This window comes from Chaetura pelagica, unplaced genomic scaffold, assembly GCF_000747805.2.
Source record: "Chaetura pelagica isolate M959 unplaced genomic scaffold, ChaPel_1.0 scaffold11, whole genome shotgun sequence".
NCBI classification, from domain to species: Eukaryota; Metazoa; Chordata; class Aves; order Apodiformes; family Apodidae; genus Chaetura; species Chaetura pelagica.
The window spans coordinates 759864-781311 of record NW_009952694.1 but is presented as its reverse complement, the minus strand read 5'-3'; the positions used below and the strand labels follow the sequence as shown (position 1 = coordinate 781311).

The window sequence follows — 21448 nt, the reverse complement described above, 5'->3', positions numbered from 1 at the left end:
TTCAGTGAGTCACTTCCTGTGATAGGAACAGGTGAACGTACAGTCCAAAGTCACATTTTAGGGTGTGACTTTACACAATAGCAAATCACAGAGTAAGTTTGGAGTTCCCTAAGGTACTGGAGACGTCTGTGGCACTGTTTGAATGCTCCTGGCTCCTTCAGTGTCAGTGCATGCATGAGCATGCTGCATCAGAAAGCTGGGTTCCACTGTTCCTGTTTTCATGATCCTTAATAGTGACAATTAGCATGTGTGCTTCTCAAATGTCCTTTGCATTTCTGACACAATTCATTATTGTTCCCATGCCAATGCAGATAAGGTAAAATAAAGACATTCGTACAAAAAAATGCCAGAGGTTCACATTGCTTGTGTGTTTGTAATCTCAGGATAGGATTACCGCATGGCCAGAAGACTTCCAATCCAACTACCAAAAGTTATGTCCAACTAGAATCCTATCCTATGGCGACTGTAGTTCCTGAAAACTAATCCAAATATAAAGAACAACCCCACTGTTATTCTTTTTGTTGTGGAAAAAAATATACCTATAATCTCATTTCAAACCATGAAACTCCATCTAGCAGCCCGTTCACATATCTGATCAACCAACAGTAGTAAAGTGCTGGAAAAGGAAATGTGAAAGACTGTATAGAAAAAATTAACTGGAATGGGATGAAACTTCAGGCTATTGTATGTTAAGTTCTGATACAGTAACTCAGTCAGGTATTTAAAGTGACTCCTTGGTTGTTGGTGTCACCAAAGTGTCAGGAAAAGTACACTGCAGTGATTATGTATCTTGCTATTGTATTCAACTTCAGCTCCTGAGGTAAAACCAGATTAAATACAACCTTTGATAAACAACCACCCTGGGATGGCACGTTATCTGATGTAAAACAGACACTCAAGAACTGAGACACCCCATTGCTCCAGTAATGTTCTGTGGCAATGATTTTCAACTATCCACTTGTAAATGTATCTTTTAGTACCTTCCCTAACACACAGAAATGTTCTCATAAACGAAGACTCCTGATGATCTGCAGAAATGTGGTGATTCTGTCCCACCACCCTTCTGCAGCACCAGGATCAACACATCCCCAGGTGCCAGGCACCCCAGGTCACGCATTCCCCAACTGCACATCTGACAGGAGTGTCAATACATTCCCAATTTTATTTCTGACATTATGTGTTTTACTTCTTTTCATATGGCAGTCACATTTACAAACTAACAAGACATACCCTACTTTGTTGTGACCCATCTGCCTTCACTAAAAATGTATTTCTGCTTGTATTTTTGCTGTGCCAAACAAATTCCTGTTGCTTCCTGGCATGAGGTCATTCCAGGCAAATACTGGTACGTCATCTCTCTTCCCTCCTGTCACCTGCTACTGCAAATTCATAGACAGGCACTATGGTAAATAATAACACTTAACTTGTCTGAGTCATATTTTTTGTGAAAATTGCAGACTTTGACAGCCAGTGGAAATCAATCCATTTCAACAGCAAGGAGTTTGTCCAAATGTCTCTATTACTACTACTTACTTTAAAAAAACATCATTAAAAGGCATAAAAATCAGAATATTTTAAATATATTACTCTAGCCTGTACCATTTTCAATGCTCATGAGCTACAAGCTCTTAATAATTAAAAGGCATTTTATCAGCAGTTTCATGGTGTATTAGTGAAGATATATTTCCCATCAGGATAACAAAACCAACAACATTCACCAAGACAGCGATTACAATTTCCTATATTAGACCAACAGGGAAGAAGGCATCAAACAGCCTTGTCATTTCTTTCTCTAGAGGAGTAACTTTCTAGATGCATTACCAATAGTCAAGGAAAACTGCTTTAGAAAAAGAGCTTTATTTACACTGCAGAGATATTAAGCTGAAAGTGAAGTAGCAGTGTCTGTGTTAATAAGAAATGCACTTGTAAAATACGTATTTATAAAAATGTGCAAACAAGAAACAACTTCACGAGCTTTCTAAAAGCTCAGGATTTTAAGGCATTACAAACAAGACGCCAGTAGTGCGGGCACTCACAAATAAATGCGGGTTTCTTAGACTAAGTTTTCAAAGCCTAGATGCTTAAGAGGCACATTTTCCCAGCCTTTTAACACTTGTTTTAAAAAGTAGCTCTCCAAAGTAGCCATTGGGTCCTATTATCCTGCAGGAGGAAGTGCAGAGTGTGAACTCAAACCCTCCCGAGTACATCTGAAATGTAATTAATTAGAGGCTTCAAGGTATTACAGACAAAAGCCTGTTTATATGGAAATTCCTTCTCTAAAAAGCAATGTGTAGAAACTTCCTGATTCAGCAGATAGAACAACATGTAAACTCATCCCAGCCTGTTTGACCAGCCTACAGACTGATCTCACACACCCTCAGAACCCTTATTGTGGAGCAGGAAAATGTTCAGCCTCCTTTCATTCATTTTAACAGTTTCCACTAATGAGATGTAAAAATATTTGCAACACTCACACACTGGATGAACATTCCAAAATTGAATCTACAGAAGACGGACTTGGCTTAATAAAATAGCTTCTCACCCTGTTTATTTATCCCAAATACACAGCCAAACTGGGTTTTAAAATTACATTATAGAATTCTTCAGTGTTAATTAAAATATGTGTGTGTATATATATATATTCCTTGACAGTAAAAAGGAAAAGTACTCCCAAGTACCATCAGAAAGTCATTATAAATAAGCCAACACTTTCAAGAAAAAGTAATCAGAAGTTTGTATTCTTAAAATAGACCTTATTTAGTAACTGGAAGAATATATGAGAGGGGTGAGTGCGAGGAGTCTCATGTCTTTCTCTCATAGAAAAGAGAAAACCTCTGGACCACAGGAAATAACACAAGTTTTAGAAAATCCCAGTGGTATGAGTGAAAACACTTCAAATAAATCTGTAAGCCCTCAAAACAATTTTAAAGGACAACAGATGTTCTTCCCCCCACAAGCTCATTCAAAGACTCACGTGCTCTCTAGGAGAAGTCATTTATTTGCATTGATTAAAGTGGGTATTCAGATCCAGACTCATACAAATGGAGAAACTGAGAGGAATAGATGCATAAGGAATGGAAAACTGTGCCTGTCCTCCTTTTGCTAGAAAAAAAAAAAGCTTCCTTGAATATGTGAAGATAATGGAAAAATACAGAGCTCTGAATATCCTTTTCTTCGAAAAGAGAAAACCTCTGGACCACAGGAAATAACACAAGTTTTAGAAAATCCCAGTGGTATGAGTGAAAACACTTCAAATAAATCTGTAAGCCCTCAAAACAATTTTAAAGGACAACAGATGTTCTTCCCCCCACAAGCTCATTCAAAGACTCACGTGCTCTCTAGGAGAAGTCATTTATTTGCATTGATTAAAGTGGGTATTCAGATCCAGACTCATACAAATGGAGAAACTGAGAGGAATAGATGCATAAGGAATGGAAAACTGTGCCTGTCCTCCTTTTGCTGGAAAAAAAAAAGCTTCCTTGAATATGTGAAGATAATGGAAAAATACAGAGCTCTGAATATACCTTTTCTTCAGATTTAATACCTTTATAATGTAAAACAGAACCCTCAAAAAAATTAAAGTCTGAAATTTAGACTGAAAACTACTTTCAGGATGATTTTTTCTTTTGCTGTGTTTTTGTGATATGTAGCTGACATACTGGTGCCTTGACTGATATGCTGCCAAAACAAAATAGAATCATCATTATAATTCCTGTCATTATAAGTCAATTCTGAAATTAAATCAGCAATTCAGATTCATCTTATTGCCAAGTGTCCTTAAGCAGAAGTCTTTCCCCCTAACCATCTTTGCTAAAAAGCATTCCTGGAAAATAAAAATTATCACAATATAGGCCCAGATGTGGCTATAACAAAGTGCCATGACACACAGGCATCAAAATCCAAAAGCAGAACCACCCAGCCTTTTCTGAAGTCTGTAAGCAGCTGTAATGCCAGGTAGTATCCTAAGAATTAATTCTTTGTTTCACAGACTCATTAGGTCTAAATCATCAATAAAGCTGGGAGCAAGGATTAAAGTCCAGCCCAAGTCATTAGGCTAAAAAAAAATAAATTAGCTGTGATCAGGACTATGTTCCCTATTTCTCCCACAAGAGATACAGCTTTATCAGAAGCAACAAACGCTCGAGAGTCCATAGCAAAGACTAAGCCAGGTGGCTGAGGACCCTTCCTAAGTTTGGGAGGTATGGATTTGAATCTTCTCAGCTGAAGCCAGGTATAGAGCAAGTTTACTGCACCTTTGGCAAATCCTGCAAACCTTGTGGAGAAGTAAGCATGGAGATCCTATTCCCTGCAATGATCTGTGGAAGTTTGGGAGCAGCACCTGGGACCTGGGTACTGGCATTCAGAGCTCACGTGCCAGTCTCAGGGTTGGGGATGCTCTGACAGAAGCTTTGCACAGCTGGAATAACTACCAAAATCCCCTTTATTCTGTCACACAGCATCTTTGGTGCCTCAGCCTTTGCAAATGACTTCTGCAGACCGCAGAGCCTCTCACAGCTCTTTAATCTTTCACCTAAGCAACAGAGGGTTCTTCCTTGTTGGCTTCCTGCTGTTATTCTCTCATGTATAGTCTTGCACCTACAAGCCCAATACTACTATGGCAGGGTCTCCAAGACTATGGAGATAATCCCACTGGCGTAACATTCACACCTTCTTTACTCCCCTTTTCTTCCCCCCTTGACTGCAGACTTTGGTTTACATTAGAGGGGTCAATCATAGCTTCAACAAAGTTTACCAAGAGAGCAGTAAGCAGCACTTGCCTCGGATCAAAGCTCACTCTGATTGACACTAACTACATCACAAGCAGGAAAAACCCTACAGAGAATTTGAGTACATCCAGGTGAAAACTGGATTATGTTACTAAGAGAAAGAAAGATACGGGAGTATTCACTTGCTGTATTGGATACAAGTGAGTCCAACTAATTTGAAATAAGTTCAGAAATACCAGGTTTTTTTGTTAATACACTGAAGATCATAGAATCATTTAGATTGAAATGACCTTTAAGAGTCCAATCATAAACCTAGCACCACTAAACCACATTCCTTAAGCACCACATCTACAGGCCTTTTAAATACCCTCCAGGGTGACTCCACCACCTCCCTGGGCAGCCTTTTCCAGTGCCTGAACAACCCTTTCAGTGAAGACATTATTCCTAATATCCAATCTCCCTGGGTGCAACTTGAGGACATTTCCTCTCATCCTATCACTTGTTACTTGAGAGAAGAGACTGACACCCACCTTTCAGCACAAGCCTGCTCCTGAGCCTTTATGAGTTCCTTCTTGAACAATATCCAACCTTCCTGGACCCCTTTGCCCTGAAGGGCTGCCTCCCAAGGGACTCTGTCAACAAGGCACCCTAACAGGCCAACACTTCAAAGTTTTGCTGACCCCTCTCCTTACTTCTCCAACAATGGAAAACTCTGTCATTTTGTGATTGTTATGCCCAAGACAGCCTCCAACCATCATAAGATGAGCTGCTTCTGCCATTTTTTTCTCTTCATTAACATTATTTCATCACCACGATGACCAGAGAAACTAAAATGGGTTGTAGTTTAAACTCAAATTAGTAGAGAAAAACTGATTTGCAAACTACTTTCCATTCAAAACTTCAAATAACAATTCAAAATTTTGTTGTTGCTGTGTGAAATTCAACATCTGAAGGACTGCAAAAACTATAGTCTTGAAGGCTAAACTGTTCACAATGACCTAAACATAGCAGTAAAAAATTGATAGCAAAATATTTCACTGATACAAACAATTCTATACCCTCTTTCAGCTTCAATTTCATCAAAACTGAAACTTCTGAAAGGCAGAAGTGCGTTGTGTTAAGACACAGCCCACATGCTCCTAGCCCAAGAAGCAATGGGAATTATGTGCAAACACCAGAACTGTGGTCACTATGCAAAGGGCCATGTTGTGAAAGTGAAAGTAACTCACACTGAATACAAGACCATCTTGGGAATTTTGCTCTTAACATACACAAAGGTCATCTGGAACTGACATCAGTCTCTGTCCCCACTCCTGCCCACCTGGCCCCAAGCCTCCCCAGCCTCCCTCCATCTTTCTCTTCCAATATGGGATTTTGTAGTGTGTAACTGCAGCTCACAGAGCTGCAGACTTTAATAATTCTGAGCTGGTAATTTTGCAGTAAGTCTCCACTGCTCCTGAGCAAAGAGCATCTACCCATACTGCTTAGGAAAGTCAGGTCCTATTGTTAGGATTAACATTTTTAGAAAAACCATACTAGTACACTAGGAAATATCACAGATATGAAAGTAAAATATTGGAGTTGAAAAGAGCAAACAATGCTGTATGTCAAGATGATAATCTGTATTTATAAACTTTGGTTAAATGCCATTGTCTCCTGCTCAACCTACAACTGATGCAAACACTACCATCCCCAATCCAATCATTTATACCAGTGATTTTATGAACTAGGACTTCAAATCTAGTATGTTGGCTAGAATTCATTATTACGCATTTAATACTGTACTGTATAATGCTTTAAAAGTTGGTATGCGTATCTATAACATAAAGTACGTTTCATTATTTAGTATGTTACACATGCTGAAGTATACATTATTAAGTACGTAACATTAAGTATGTTACATTAACACTGTGTCAAGGCCCTCCAGCTCCTTTGCAGAAGCAGGGCAGGGAGATAGATAAATTTTTACTCATGAAAATAATAAAGATAAAACAAGTATGCTCTTATTTTAAATTTGGTTTTGCTTAGTGCTATCCTTACATGCAGAAACATCCTACCTACTCTGTAAAATTATACATATCTTTTAAATGACTGACAATTTTTAATCAATACATCAGGTTTCACCTACTACATTTCTTCCATAAAAAATATTCATTAAATACTCATTTTCAGATTGGTTTAGAAACTGTATTTAATCATTATAACCAGTTTCTTGGATACAGGCATTCAAAATAGTTCTGCAAGTGAAAGATTCAATAGAGCAAAACCACAGTACTTAATTAAAAGGGGTAAAATCATTAAAAGGAGTTTTTTTAAAAAAGGACATTTGAAAGCAAATTTCATCCCTTGACTAACCCAAGAAATAATGAGAAAGAAAGGGAAAACAAACAACATTATATCTGTATACTGATTGTTTACCAAGTCTCAAAATGAACTAGGGGTATCAGACACATTCTGAAATTTCTTAACGGAACAAAGATCATAAATGCCTAAGTTGAGAAACCACCAGTCAGGTATAACAACCACAGGATTATTTATAGACATACACATCAACTACTACAATAGATAAAGAATTCTTGCAAAATATATTAGACAACTGAAAGGAGCTGGATATTTGTGTCAACTCTATAGGCCTGTGATAATATGCTACTGAAAAAGATGAATGCTTATAAGAGATCTCATGGGGGAGGGTGCAGGCAAGAAGGTTCAGAGATTGACTTGAAGCAAAAAATCAACAGTTTAAGGTATATGATTTACATTTTTACAAAACTACCCAAAATTGAAATTGAACCCCTTGTCCAGGTCTCCCATGTAAATTCTGGATACCTCTTAGTTAAATATCCTTAATGTAAATGTATACCACTGTTTTATGATGCAACACTGCAATAAGAAAAAACAACTACATCCAAAATTATTAATAATTATTTGGAAAATCTTGGTCCCACAAAGGTTAACAGCAGAGCCCTCTACTATGCCTAAACCCAGTATGGTACAGTATGGTTAAGATACCCATACTTGACTTTGTATATGAAAAAGCCTAAATGTCAGCTCAAACATTTAATTGTAAATGGAAACTCATTCCTTGATGGCATGTTCTTCCCCTTTCATACACCAACACAAAAATAAATACCACAGAAATGTAAGACAATAAAAAAACAAACCAAGAGGACACAGTTTTGATGATCAAAGTTTTCTTTACTTGAAAAATACATTTTTATACTCAAATTCCAAGTTGCTGCACTGACATAGGAATACACAATCATAAATTTAGTTTTTATTATTTTTATATCTTGGTAAACGGAACTCAGGCACAACATCTGGCCTTCAGTGAAGACCTTAGTAACCTAGTCTTCTGTTGGGGTCCATTATAATGCAAAGCAGTCAAGAAATAAGCCTTGGGGTCATCTAATCCATTTTCCACTAAACTGTGAATTGCCTCATGATTGAAGATTACCCAATAATGAATGAATCTGCTCATGATTCATCACAAGAACTCTTCCAAGTATATGCAATTTTTATTTTTCTTCTAAGATGAATACAGAAAAATATTGCAGTTACATAACTAAATTTGCTTCTTAAAATTTTGCAGAACTTAAGGTCAGCTTGGTAGTTAACCAAGTAAGATGTTGAACCAAAACTGACAGAAGTCAAGGTGTTGCAAATGTAATTTTTAAAGCAGGATTTATGCCTTGGCATCCCTCTCATCACTGTGCTTGGCTGGAACGGTTCTTTTCATTCTTCACCTTAGAATGGGACACATGAAAAATGTACTTCATCCCTTCTTGCCTGATGATGTTAAAAGACAGCAGTTATTGTCCATCATCTCTTGCATACCTCAATCCATTTGGACATGGCAAAACAGCAATTTGAAAAACAGTAAATATCTCGATCATAACCTCTGGTAAATTTACACCTAACAGAGAACTCAGAACTAAAATATGGCATCCATGTATTTAGGCAGTAGGACTCTTCTGCATTGGTCGTACCAAAAGATTGCTTTTTTGCTAAGTTTCAGTAGTAAACACTTCAAACAGGAGGTACTGGCAGTCGTCTTACTATTTCCATAGCTATCTTTAGATAGGCTTTAGCCTGTAAAAACAGAAATGTATATTTAGCACCTTTCATTTTCTATAAAAAGGAATATTTTGCATCTCATAAGGCATCTGTTCTTTCACACACTTTCAAAGAAAAACATGTTACAATAAATGCAGTCAATTTAGCCAGTGTTGTGTTCAGGAAAAAACATGCATTATTACATTTAAAAAAGTACAAGTATTATCTGAAATACAGAGGAGGGGCTGTGTAAAATTTAGCTTTTGTACTACTCTGAAAATAGAACTTGATTGAACTTTTTGTCTTAAACATCAATATCCTTCTGCAGCAGAAATGTTGAGGAAGTAGACTCTTTAGTCCCACAGGCACTATTAATTATAAATTTCCCTCACCCTGAAGACCCAGGACTGAGATAGAGGATCCCAAAAAAAACAAACCCAAAACAAAAAACAAACCAATCAAAAATAAAGATCCAACACAGAACAAATCAAGAAATAAAACCTGTAGTTAAAATAGAACATGCCTTTTAGAAAGGTGTCCAATCTTAATACAAAGATTTTCAACTGAAAGAGAGTGCATACATATCTCTTGTGCATTGTTGCAGAGGTTGATTACTTCCATTGTTCTAAAAGTACACCTTATCTATAATTTGAATTTGTTATGCTTCAAGCTCTAGCTGTTGCATCATGTTCTGTGTTTGCGTAGCACAACATAAACCCCCCTTACTATTCCACTTCCTTTTACTGTAATCAAGCTACTTCTCCATCTTCTCAAGTAAGTCTGCATATGGAGCCCACGCTGACAACCTTCCTGGTTTCACCAGAAGAACTCACCAGTATATTTGCTACCGCACAGATCTTCCCTGCCTCCCACAGCATGCTTAGATGGCTATAACCTCGAGTCAGACCTTGTATCCCTGATGAGCCTTAAAAATAGTAAACAAGCTAACAAATGCCTGAGAAGAGAGCTTGAGGGGAAGGAAGAGAAGGTCTGTCTCTCACTTGGGCTTGTAGCACTAACTGCCACTGGTCTGAACCAGATGGCAGCCTTTTGCAGGGCCAGGCACTCCTAACACATCTCCTCTCCTCCAGGATTTGCTCCCGGCTCATAGGGCTTTCTTTTCTGGCACTGCAGCCTCAGTGCCATGCAGTGCCAGTGCTTGCATCACCTCAGAACTGAAATGATGCAATTTTCTGCGTTTGTAAGGAATGCAAACACCAAGCTGGGATTGTTTTTGCCCGTATGTGTGGCTTTGTGGCAAGAACTACAGAGCTGAAATCACCACCATGAAATTCAAGCTTCCCCCATGGGTATAACTGCAGTACAGTTGGGTAGTACAGCTGTGCCCATGTGCAAAACTCACCACACTTAGCTATTAATTCCTTGGGTGGTCTGGCTACTCCCCAGCTAGACATATGCCTAGATGAGATAATGGATCAACTTGAAATAAGGTAGTTGACTGAAGTCAAGCTGCCTTTGCAGTTAAGTATTTGACTAATCAGTGTAGGAGCACTGAAGGTGGGACTATCTTGAAGCATCCTGCAGGCAGCTCCCATTTTGCACAAAGTAATTCACATGTTTTAATGAGCTAGTTAAAAACCTGTATGGAAACTCTGGCCCCTCCTAGAGACTGCTCAGGCTGTTCCTGCCCCAGACTTGACCAAGCTGCACACAGAATTATAAATACACTGTAGAAATTTTTCTTGCAGGTGCAAAAAGAGTAACACAGACAGTGGTTTTGTACATAGTTAAGACAGGAGCTGTTATGTTCATAAATCAAGTGGCAACAGATTTTGCATATGCTCTAGTAGTCACAGAGGACCATGGACTAGCTGCATTACTAAAACTGAGCTAAACAGCAGTTCAGGGAATCTCATTTCATCCAGCCAAAGACATCACTGGCAAGGGTCCTTGCAACACAAACTTCCACGACCAACCAGCCAGCAACCAGCTATCTTGCTTGAGAGACTTGATTGCTTCTATAAGTTTTACCCCATGTCAAGATCACAAATGAACTAGATTTTTTTTTCCCAAAAACACTGTGAATATCCAGGCATCAGTGTCACAAGGTACTCTGGCACTCATCTGCCAAGTAGCTGATCTGTCACTTCATAACTCTTTGTAGCCAGCAAGCTAGTATTACCTAGCCCTAGCATAATCAGCAGTCTTACATGCTAAGGAACCTTTTTTGTTTTCCTAGACCACTACTTCATACATTGAACGGAACAGAATCTCACACATGTCTTTGCAGAACTTTACCAACCTGTCTTTGACAAATTCAACTGTTTGAAGCCTTAGTTTCCTATCTTTGAACAAATCAACCAGCTATGAGTGAGGACCTGTCTATAAGCAGTAATATGCTTCAGCTATGTGAAAGGTCTAAACGCAAACTCAGTGACTGTCACTTAGCCTTTCATTTATAAAAACAACCCTACATGTATTGAACATTTTCTCCTACTCATGATGTTTTTTATGGGGCATCAGTAGACAGCTCAATTCAGCTGTTTACTCCATCATTACAAAGCAAAAGAAGATGGGTTGCAACTGAAAACTCTGGGGGTTTTGTTTGCTTTTTGGGTGAAAAGTCAGAGGAGAAAAAGGATGAGTTCTTACTCATCATTCACATCATTTTCATTTTAATAGGATAAAAGTGAACTTTGCAAATCAGTTTTTGCCCTTACGGTTTGCAAGCTGTGAAGGAATGGTTTATAGAATGTCTTTCTGAAAACATTTTTTGCAGATGGACAACTTTATATTTACAGTAACATATCAGCTGGCTGGAAGCCAAACATTCTTCCTGCTTTGAGAGGATGGCGAAGTGCACAGGAAGACAGAATGCCCTAAAAACACACCAGGCTTGTGCATTACAAACACTGCCTAGATGGGGTCTGAGAGCAGCACTGGGGAGGGCAGAGGACATGTTCAGAGACTGTTCGCCTCTCCAGCACTGGTACAAACACTGCCAGAAAAGAGTGCTACAATCTTTCTATCACAAACCTCCTTAGGAATGACAGGGCAGGGAAGATGATGAAGTGACTAATGACAGCACAGATCCTGGAGTAGGAAATGGAGAATTGGTAATGAAGTTCATCAGGCAAGGACTGAAATGTCATACTTAGCCTAAATAATCAGAACATCCTGATTCATTACCCTGTCATGAGGTAACAGACACAGGGTAGATTTAAACTCTAAGTCTTTTTATTAGCTCATCTAATTAAGCCCTACGGTAATCCTAGAGAAATGTGAGCCTTTCAGTTATGGTATTTCATTCTCCCCAAAAATCTTACCCATGAGGGAAGTATGCACCACCGCTAAGATTACTGCAAATCGACCATATGGGTTGCAGCTGACTCTGCCCTGTTCTCATGGATTGGATTGGATTGAACTGACCTGCTAGTTTGTCTTTCAGTGAAGGGCAGATCTTAGTCTACACACAACTCACTACAGCGTTTTCCAGTGTAGAGCAATGACTGCACAAACACAGAATACAATTTAGCCATCACCAAAGTCAAAGCAGGTAGAAGCTGAGGTTACATTCACCTTCACCCAACCACAGAAACAACTCGAGACCAGGTACTCAGAAAAAGCACACTGACTCAATCACTTGCAGGCCAAGTATACGAGAGTGTAAATCCTGGTACTGACAGAGCTTCTAACTTCTATTTGTGATTACACAGCTACAACACTATTAAAATGCTTTATCCAGTCCAGCAATCCAGGGGGGAATTTATGCAAGTCCGACTGTCTCGAATATCCAATGTTGTGGATGTTCCTATACCTGTAAAGAAGGATAAGGCATTTAAATCTGCTCAACTGAGCAGTTAAGGGCTTTTACTTTATGAATTGCCAAAGGCAACTAACAACACTGAGTAACGAGCAACCAATCAAATAGTAACTATGATAATTACTAGACTTAGCTACCATCTGCATGAAAAGAATGCGGTGATAGCTTTTGTTTTTATCAGCACTCTCTTTTGCACAACCACAGTCCATTTTCCAGTTCAATCAAATTTTTAAATAGCTTTAATTTCCATGGAAATTGCTAGTTACTTTGATACAACTCCAACCTTCACTGCATGCCTGGAGCTGCCCTCTGACGTCTGTATTTTACTGTGGCCAACTCAGAAGGCACTAAAAGCTTGAGAATAAACACAGCTCTAAATGAGCTTCCACTTCAGATAAAAGCTTCATGTCAACAAAATAAATTCTTGATTGCTGCAAGAGTCCCAGGGCCTCTCCCAGTCTGTCTTTCTCTGGGAAGTTCTACCTCAAGACTCTTCTTTGCCTGTATTGGGTAACTCCTGCCAAGCTGCAATGAAGTCCCAGCCCAGAAAGGGGACTTAATGAGAGTATAAAAGTCAATCCATAAATTACAATGTGAAATGGAGGAGATGGGCAAGTAAACTGGATGTTTCCTGAACCTAATACCTCAAAAAAATATTCAGTGTTCATGGGAAATATCCAGTTAATCCTATATATCAGCAGTTACAAAAGTCAAGTGGTCCTCTGAAGGAGCCTCAACTTGTAAACACTGCTAACCCCAAGGTGCCATTATGCATGTACATCACTCAGGTACCTTTAAGTACATCAAAGAAGACATCCTGCCTGGACAACACGGATAACATGGATAAGTAGAACAGTGCAATTCAAATGCAATACAGTAACATCCTTCAAACAGGCTCAGAATTTTCTTCAGCAGAATGAAGCATAAATGAAGGTCTGATGATGCATTGTACAGGCTACGCCCTGAATGAAGGATTCAAATCTACACATACCAAACGTTACTGTGATCATTCAAAGGAAGTCTTGATGATAAGACATACTAGAAATCATATAATGCAGCCTTCTTTAGCGTTTACTTTTCTTTTAAAGATATCACAGCCTGGAGAGACCACTCTTTAAATGGAATTATTGATGACAGCTAAACAACAGCAAACATTATTTGCTTCCACCATTTCAATTTTTCTGCAACCGTTTCTTGCAAGTTTTAAAAGGCTGTAGATTTTTACCCTCCTCACACAACACTTCTTCATAGTTCCACAAAAAAAATGTTTTTCTGAATACAAATTCCACCTGCCTCTTTGGATAATACCACAGTAAGGCCTGTAACATTTCTAATTTAATTGAAAAGGGATTTTTAATCAGACTTAATTTCCCCTCTTACATCAGACTGATGATGTCTTGTGCCCCCAATTTCCACCTGACTGGGCTTTTTCTCTCTCCTTATAGATCTGTGTGCAATTTACTCGCCTCAAAATCCTTCACCAACATGTATGAGTATATTAAATCTTCAAGAAGGCTGAATACATTTAAAATTGTTAAATGTTAAACAGACAATAACAGAACTTCCCCCAAGAAGTATGTCATGTTTGTATCATACACTGGTCTTATCACAAGCTGGATAGGGTGACATTAAGCATGTTTTCCAGCCACAAGTTCTAGTTTCCTTGCCCCACAACAATTTTGGCTCTTCTACCCAAGTCATATATTCCTCATCACACTGCATTTAAGCTTGTGCATACCTGCAAGAGGTGCCATCAAGGCTGTGACATACCCAGAAGTTTCTAGCAGGAAGTCCTCACAAAATAAGCACAAACTGTCCCCAATACCTCTCTGGGTTTTGTGCTCTGTCATGGTTTGACAGTCCACTAGCTAGAAAACTTGCTGCTAGTTAAAAGAGAAGTAAAAAAAAGAAATCAGTAAAAAGAAAATGGGCTTCATCCTGGCTCAAGCCAGGACAGTGCTCACACATGAAAGCACTCACAGGAACCTCTACTTGCTTTTCCTCCAGTGTTGGTGGGAGAGTGTGCAAATTTCAGGATGCCTCTTTCAAATGCCTCTTTTGCTGCTGGTTCGTTCTTATGATCCCTAGGAGCTTCCTCTACATCTAAGCATGATCAATTCTACCTGATTTCACTGATTTCTCATTTGTTTCCCCTATTCTACCTTTATCCCCATTTTCCCTGTTCCACCATTTTAGCAATGCTCCTGATTTCCCTTTACTAGACTCCACTGTCTAGAAACTCTCTTATGTTCGGATGAGCAAAAAATCAAAGCCCTAGTCAGCCAATCTACCTTCACAGCTTTGTAAAGGAGGAAAATGGTCCCAGGACTCTCATCTCCAGAGGGTCTGGTAAAGTTCTCACTGCTGATTAAACTGAGAAATCTTCTTGTAGAGGATCTTAGATCACTCCCAATTGCTGTGGTCTGTTTACTCACTTTCTGTTAGACCAACCCCTGCCACTTAGAGTAACATGCAAGTTCAGCACATAACTGAGTCCTGTCAATGAAGAGTGTTAAAAAAGCCACAATTTAAACAACTATGCTGACAGAAACATTAACAAAGACAATGTTATATGAAGAGGAAAATCATTTTACCAGCACTGTTTATTTCTCCTTGGGGACTGTCTCAAGCTTTACCAGAAGAGAACCCTGGCCATTAAACCTTCACACCCTTTAGCTACCTAAAAATCAGAGTCCTTTTGGTTGGAAAAAACCTGTGAGATCATTGAGTCCAACTGTTCACTTAGCTCTGACAAGTCCACCACTGAACCATGCCCCAAAGCACCACACATTCGTCCTTTAAATACCTCCAGGGATGGCAACTCAACCACTTCTCTGGGCAGCCTGTTCCAATACTTAACAACCTTTTCAGCAAATACGTTTTTCCTAATATCCCATCTAAACTTCCTCCAGTGAAACTTGTGGCCATTTCCTCTTGTCCTATATAGTCAGCCCTTTCAGTAAGTAGACAAGTCCTATGTATTCTGTGCCTTCCCTGAGGAAGAACTTTTTAACTTGACATACGCCAAATTCTACAAGTAATTTTCTTTTTTTTCTGGAAGGGTTGTTTTGTTTTTCAGTAATTTCCTTGTCAATTGTGAAAAAGAAGATTCCCTTTTCCATCAACCACATATAAGCTTTCAAAAAACAAATTTAGACCAGTTTGCTAACATATTTACAAATTCTAGTGTAGAGTGAGAGCTATACTTATATATACTGCCAAGGCGAGTTGAGCCCCATGGTAGGTTTGTAAACAAAAAAAGCATTAACTAACATATACTAGAAACACCCTTTATTCTAGTCTTGACAGAGCGTAGAAGGTGTGACAGCAAGCTGGGTTTCTGAGAAGTCAATCACCATCCTTATTTCCCGTTATTTGAATCGACTTGGTATTATTTTATTTCTGTGATTCTGTATTTCATTTATGTGTCCTAACAAAAAAAGCACAGAAATTTTTTTGTAAAAACACCCTCTAAATTCAAGGGACAGGAGCAGAGATAAGTTCCATGTGTGCAGAGCTGCTGTTCTCTGTCTGAAAAATTGTGATTGTTCATGCATGAATAGCCACAATTCTAGCTTATTTGCGAAACACTGTGATGGGTGTCATGTATTAGAGATTAGAATCTGACCTTATATAACCTCTCCCACCACCAGTTATGTGCTAAGATTTTAATTCTTCTTTTAAAATATAAGAGAACAACAATAATATTCTCTGTCTTTAAAATTAAAAGCAAACCAGGGATAAAGGGAAATTCTTTTTCATTCTGTAGAGATTAGTAGCATCTAAAAAAGCCTCATTCTCTGAGGAGAATTATTATCTCATAGATAGGATGGCAGAGAAGAATATTAAAACTTTTCCCCAGAGTCACACATATTTGTCAATCTTTATTCCTCTTCATATTTAACTTAGTTGCCACAAATGGTGCTTATAACCCCTTCTTTCTTTACCAAGTCCAAGGAGGAACAGATGGCAACATAACAGACTTTCTCATCTCTTTAAATTTTCAGAATGCAATCCTACATATCTGAATCTGTAGACTGATAATCCTGCAGGCCATGGACTTTTGGTTATTATAGATTTTGGATGCTGTGAGCTGTGAGCCTTCCATCTTGGTTTACTCAGCTGTTCTGCTTCAACTTTGACCTAAGCCATGCATCTATTCAAACCTTCACACTGCTGATCAAACTTCCCAGATAGAAACCACCATATTGATTATAATGATTCATTTTCTCAAGGATCTAGACTCAAGGTCACTACATTATTACACAAGAGGATCAGCAAGGGCCTAGCCCCAGCCTAGCAAAGATCAGAAATCTATTAGAAATCAACATGCCGTAGGGCTGCCGCTTCTCTTTCAAAACAAAAGTTGTATGACAATTTTAAGACTGTCACTGTTCCTCCAGAATCCCAATCAGTATGTTGTTAAGAATGCATTACCCTTTCTTTTCTTCTAAAAAAATCGGAAGGAAAAATTATTTCAGCATTTGCCTAGCAATCATGCTATTAGAAAGGTTACCTTATTTGTACATTCTACCTTATCTCTACTTGATTCAGCATCTATTTTTAGCATTAATTACTTTTTTTTTTTATGGTAACATCCAAGCAGCAGTCAAGAGTGAGGCTGTATCGTGCCATGTACTGTGCAAACACAATGTGGCAGACAACCTGCCCTACAGAGCCTGGCAAACAAACTCAAGCAGAGGAACAAGAGAAAACACTAGCCAGGAAAATCTTATACTATCATTGTTAATTAAATTTGTATTTGCAACTGCTTTCCTTTACAGACTTGCATATCTGACTCCCATCACCTCAACAACTCATATTTTCCTTAGGCAATAAAATATTAGAGTAAAGGCACAGAAAAATCCATTTCCTCTTCTGTGCAAATTTCTATGCTTCCTGATGAAAATAACCCAGGTACTGACAATACGCAGATTTTGTTCCCAACATCTTTTGATAGGACCCTTTAACAGTTTCCAGGCTCAAAAACCAAAGGCTCAACTGACATTTTTAGAGGACCTACATTAGTTGCACAGTCCCATGAGGCTTGACACTGACCTTCTTGTCATGCCAGAAGCTGGATCAAATCTTTGCTACTCTGAATTATTCAGCCTAATTAAACAAAACCAAACACACAGAAGCAGAACAGATGACCAGCACTCCAAAATTAAAGGCCTGCAATACTTGATGATACTACTTTCTTTTACTTTATTTCCCTAAATTACATTCAGATACACATTTGTCTTCAGCAATAACAAGCACTTTCCATTCACACTTTCTATGTAAAACAAGCACATTTCCATTTTCAGTGCAATGCACCAAACTTACAGCATCACTCTGAGGCTGCGAGATCACAACAGGCTGTCCTGAATCACACGTCTCCCGTATATTAACATGCAGTGGAATGTCACCTGGATCAAAAATACCAAGATACACATACATGAAGACCTAATATTTATTAAATTTTTCCTTAAAATAGATCTAAAGCAACTTGAAAAGAATTCCAGTTCAGTAGATTCCTTGCAATATTCAATCTCAAAAAATTAGTGTTTAAAATGAAAATTTGCTACAATACAGTTTCTGTAAATCCGTAATAAGTAATGCCAAACATACTCTTGATTTTTCTTCTCTGAATAGGAAGGACTATGCTTTGAAGTCATTAATTAGAGAAGGCAGCTTGCTTTTTTGACTTGAATACACAGCAGAACACAGGCTGAGATACAAATTGGTTTGTCTGCATTAAAAAAATTGCTTGAGTGTTAGGCAAATACTCATCATGCAACTTACTCTTCAGCCTATCCCCTCATTGCATATTCTTTTCAGTGCTGTTTTAAGATTTTAATCACTGTTCAAAGACTTATTTGAATACATAATATCTAAATAATTTCATTGGTTTTGCCCTTTTAAGGCTTTGTATCTAATTAAAAGGTAGACAACTATTCAGTTAATTTTTCTTCCCAATAGAAATCTTCTTTATACTCTGCTTCTCTAACAAGCAGAGAACTGTCTGAGAGGAAAGGAACACTCTAAAGGAGAATCAATTAGCAGCCCTAATCCACTCTGAAACATATTTCCTGAAATACAGTTTTTTCAGTACTAAAGAAAACTTGAAGTTCCCATGTTTGGTTCATTGCTACATAGATAATTACAAAGTGAACCAAAGACCAACTTTCTTTTAATGGAAGATACAGCTCCATTTTATACCATGGATGGATGGAGGCACAACAGCCTATCACAGTTCAATCTTGACTGGTCGCAGAAACTGTATCAGTTTAATTCATATACCTTAGCAACATTGTTGCTGGTTCTATTAAATGATAGAGTTTAAAAACTTATGAAGTGCAAAGGTCAGGATGGAGTGTACAGAAATTATTATCATAGCATTATATTTATATAAAGGTGTAGCTTTCTGGTCAGTTACAGTTATCAAACTTAAAAAAAAAAAAAAAAAAGAAAGCAAAATAGGGGAATATCAGAGACAGGGCAAGAAACAATCAGCAGCACATGTCTTTTTCTCAAAATTTGGCACATTTTCCTTTAGGGAAAAATAAAAGGATGAGACCATCAAAAGTATATGAAATAATGAACTACAGTCAAAGTGTACTGGCAACTCCTAATTGTCTTCTGCCATAAACAAAAATAAAGGAGGTATTCAGTGACACTAAAGGCAGCCAAATCTGAGCATCCCATTTACAAGAATGATCTCAACAAGGAACAGAGCATTCAAAACCTTGCATATTGTTAGCTTGCAGAATTTCTCAGATGTTATAATGGAAACCAAAACCTTGTCAGGTTTCACAAGAGAACTAGGTGCTTAGCTGAACAAACAGAAGGTGTTACCAAATACAAGGAAAATAAAATAATAAATACTAATTTTAAATATATACATTTTATATACATTTATATTAAGGTTCTCAAGGCTTTTGAGCAGAATTCAAATAACATTGGGATAAAAGTTCCATTTGGGATAGATTAATAAAAAATCTTAAGCCGTAATTCTTATAATACCATATGGCATTATTATATAATGGTCATCCCTGGAAGGAGGAGCATTTCTAATCTGATCAAGTAATTCTAAATTTAACCCTTGGGGCATTATTCTTAATCTTAGTTTGGTCTTTCACTGACAGTTTGAAGATAAACTTCACTCTCCTTTTCTTCACGCATCTCATCCATCCCCTGGCAAACCTGTAAATATCTCACATCAGTTCTAATTAAATACAATCACAATCAGTTTTGTCCTCTTAGGGAATAACAAAACCCATCTATGGGACCCATGGCACAGCACATCATTTGTTCCTGTGTATCTCAATGCATGTTGGATTCAACCTGCAGAGGATCTGCATCCATCCACATAACCCAGGGCTGCAGAAGTCCCCTTGGGCTCTGATCACAACCCATTATATTTTCAGAAAACTAAAAGACAGCCCAAAAGCATGTCTTTAATTATGTGCTGCTGTGCTGTCTTAAGTTTATGTCAGACCTTGATGTTTCTGTGTTGATCTTTTTAAGTGAGCTTCCTGGTTCTTTTTAATGAATTAACTTTGGAAAATCACTGAGATAATTATAGTAATACATGGAAACATATCATTAGCACATGCAATTATCCCATTTAGCAACTTAATTACGCTGCGTTATATTCTGTAATTTTTTTTTTACTGATAGCACAGGTTGAAATATGTCTTTCTAAAAAGAAAATGTATATTTTTGCTTCCATACAAGAGTCAAGATATCTTCATAAGGGCAGAAAAACAACTGTTTGAAGGGACTGCATTTCGAATCACCATATTTATTACAATTGCATTTATACATTACAATTTACCATATTTATTACAATATGTAACAATTCATTTAATTTAAATTAAGCAAATAAGAAAACTTCTATTGACATTAATGGACAGAGCTTAGGCCTGTTATACAAGACCAAACAGAACTCTTGGTTATTTGAAAAAATGGTTGTATTATCAATAAAAATGAATTTCAGGTAGACTAACACATCATTATAAAAGCAATTCATGTTTTTGGATTATTTATAAATCAAAAAAGATTTAAGATGCAATTCAAAATTTTCACATCCAGTCCACATCCCATTTACAGTAATGATCCTGATAAGGAACTGAGCATAGAAAATTGTGACATTCAACTACTTAAGCTATTAGTTCTATTATATCTGAACAATGCCTGAATATGGAGTAATCTAGGACTATGCAGTTCCATACTTCAGATAATGCATCCCTCACACACCCCAATCATTTTAATTTTTTTCTAGTATAAAACCATTTCTGTATTCTTACCTAAAATATCCAGTCCAAGGGTTTTTGCTAGATCTCTTACACCATCAGCTCCAAAAATGTGTGTCTTATGCTTACACTTGGGACACTGGAAAACACTCATATTTTGAACCAGTCCTAAAACCTGTTGAAGTAAAAGAAACGAATGTTCAAACGTAGGATTCAAGCAGCAGCATTCCACTATTCATCTCTGACAATAAAGAAGAGACTATCAACAAAGAATCAATGAAGAGTACTCACTCACCATGGTAAGTAGCAGTAATACCAGATTCATTAACATAATTATCAAGTCTTACTAGTCATCTCAGCAGCACTACTATTTGTGCATTATTTCAAGTTTTTCACATTTACAACTCTCAAAGATTAACAAATGTAATTGTATCAAAAATATCTCTTGTAAAGGCCCACCTTTCCAAGAACTCTCTCTGACAGTATTTCATTTTTGAACTCTGAACACTGGAAGAAACTTCATGTTGTGTTTTATAGCTTTGCAATTTGCAGTTTCAGGAAACACAAAGTAAAACAAACCATTACAAGAAATTACACAATCAGACATACTTTTAAGATATTTTTTGTAAGTGATCCTGTAGGGA

The 21448-nt window shown here is 37.7% G+C and overlaps 1 protein-coding gene across 1 annotated transcript in view; it reads right to left on the bottom strand.

Moving 5' to 3' along the window:
* Positions 1-8753: 8753 nt before the first annotated feature.
* Positions 8754-21448, bottom strand: part of NUBPL (nucleotide binding protein-like) — a 79925-nt gene continuing 67230 nt past the window's right edge. Inside the window, exons 9-11 of the mRNA XM_009993928.1 lie at positions 20859-20979; positions 17893-17975; positions 8754-8816 (exon numbers count right to left, since the gene is read on the bottom strand). Coding sequence (XP_009992230.1) covers positions 8754-8816; positions 17893-17975; positions 20859-20979 — 267 coding nt within the window. The remainder of the gene's footprint in view (positions 8817-17892; positions 17976-20858; positions 20980-21448) is intronic.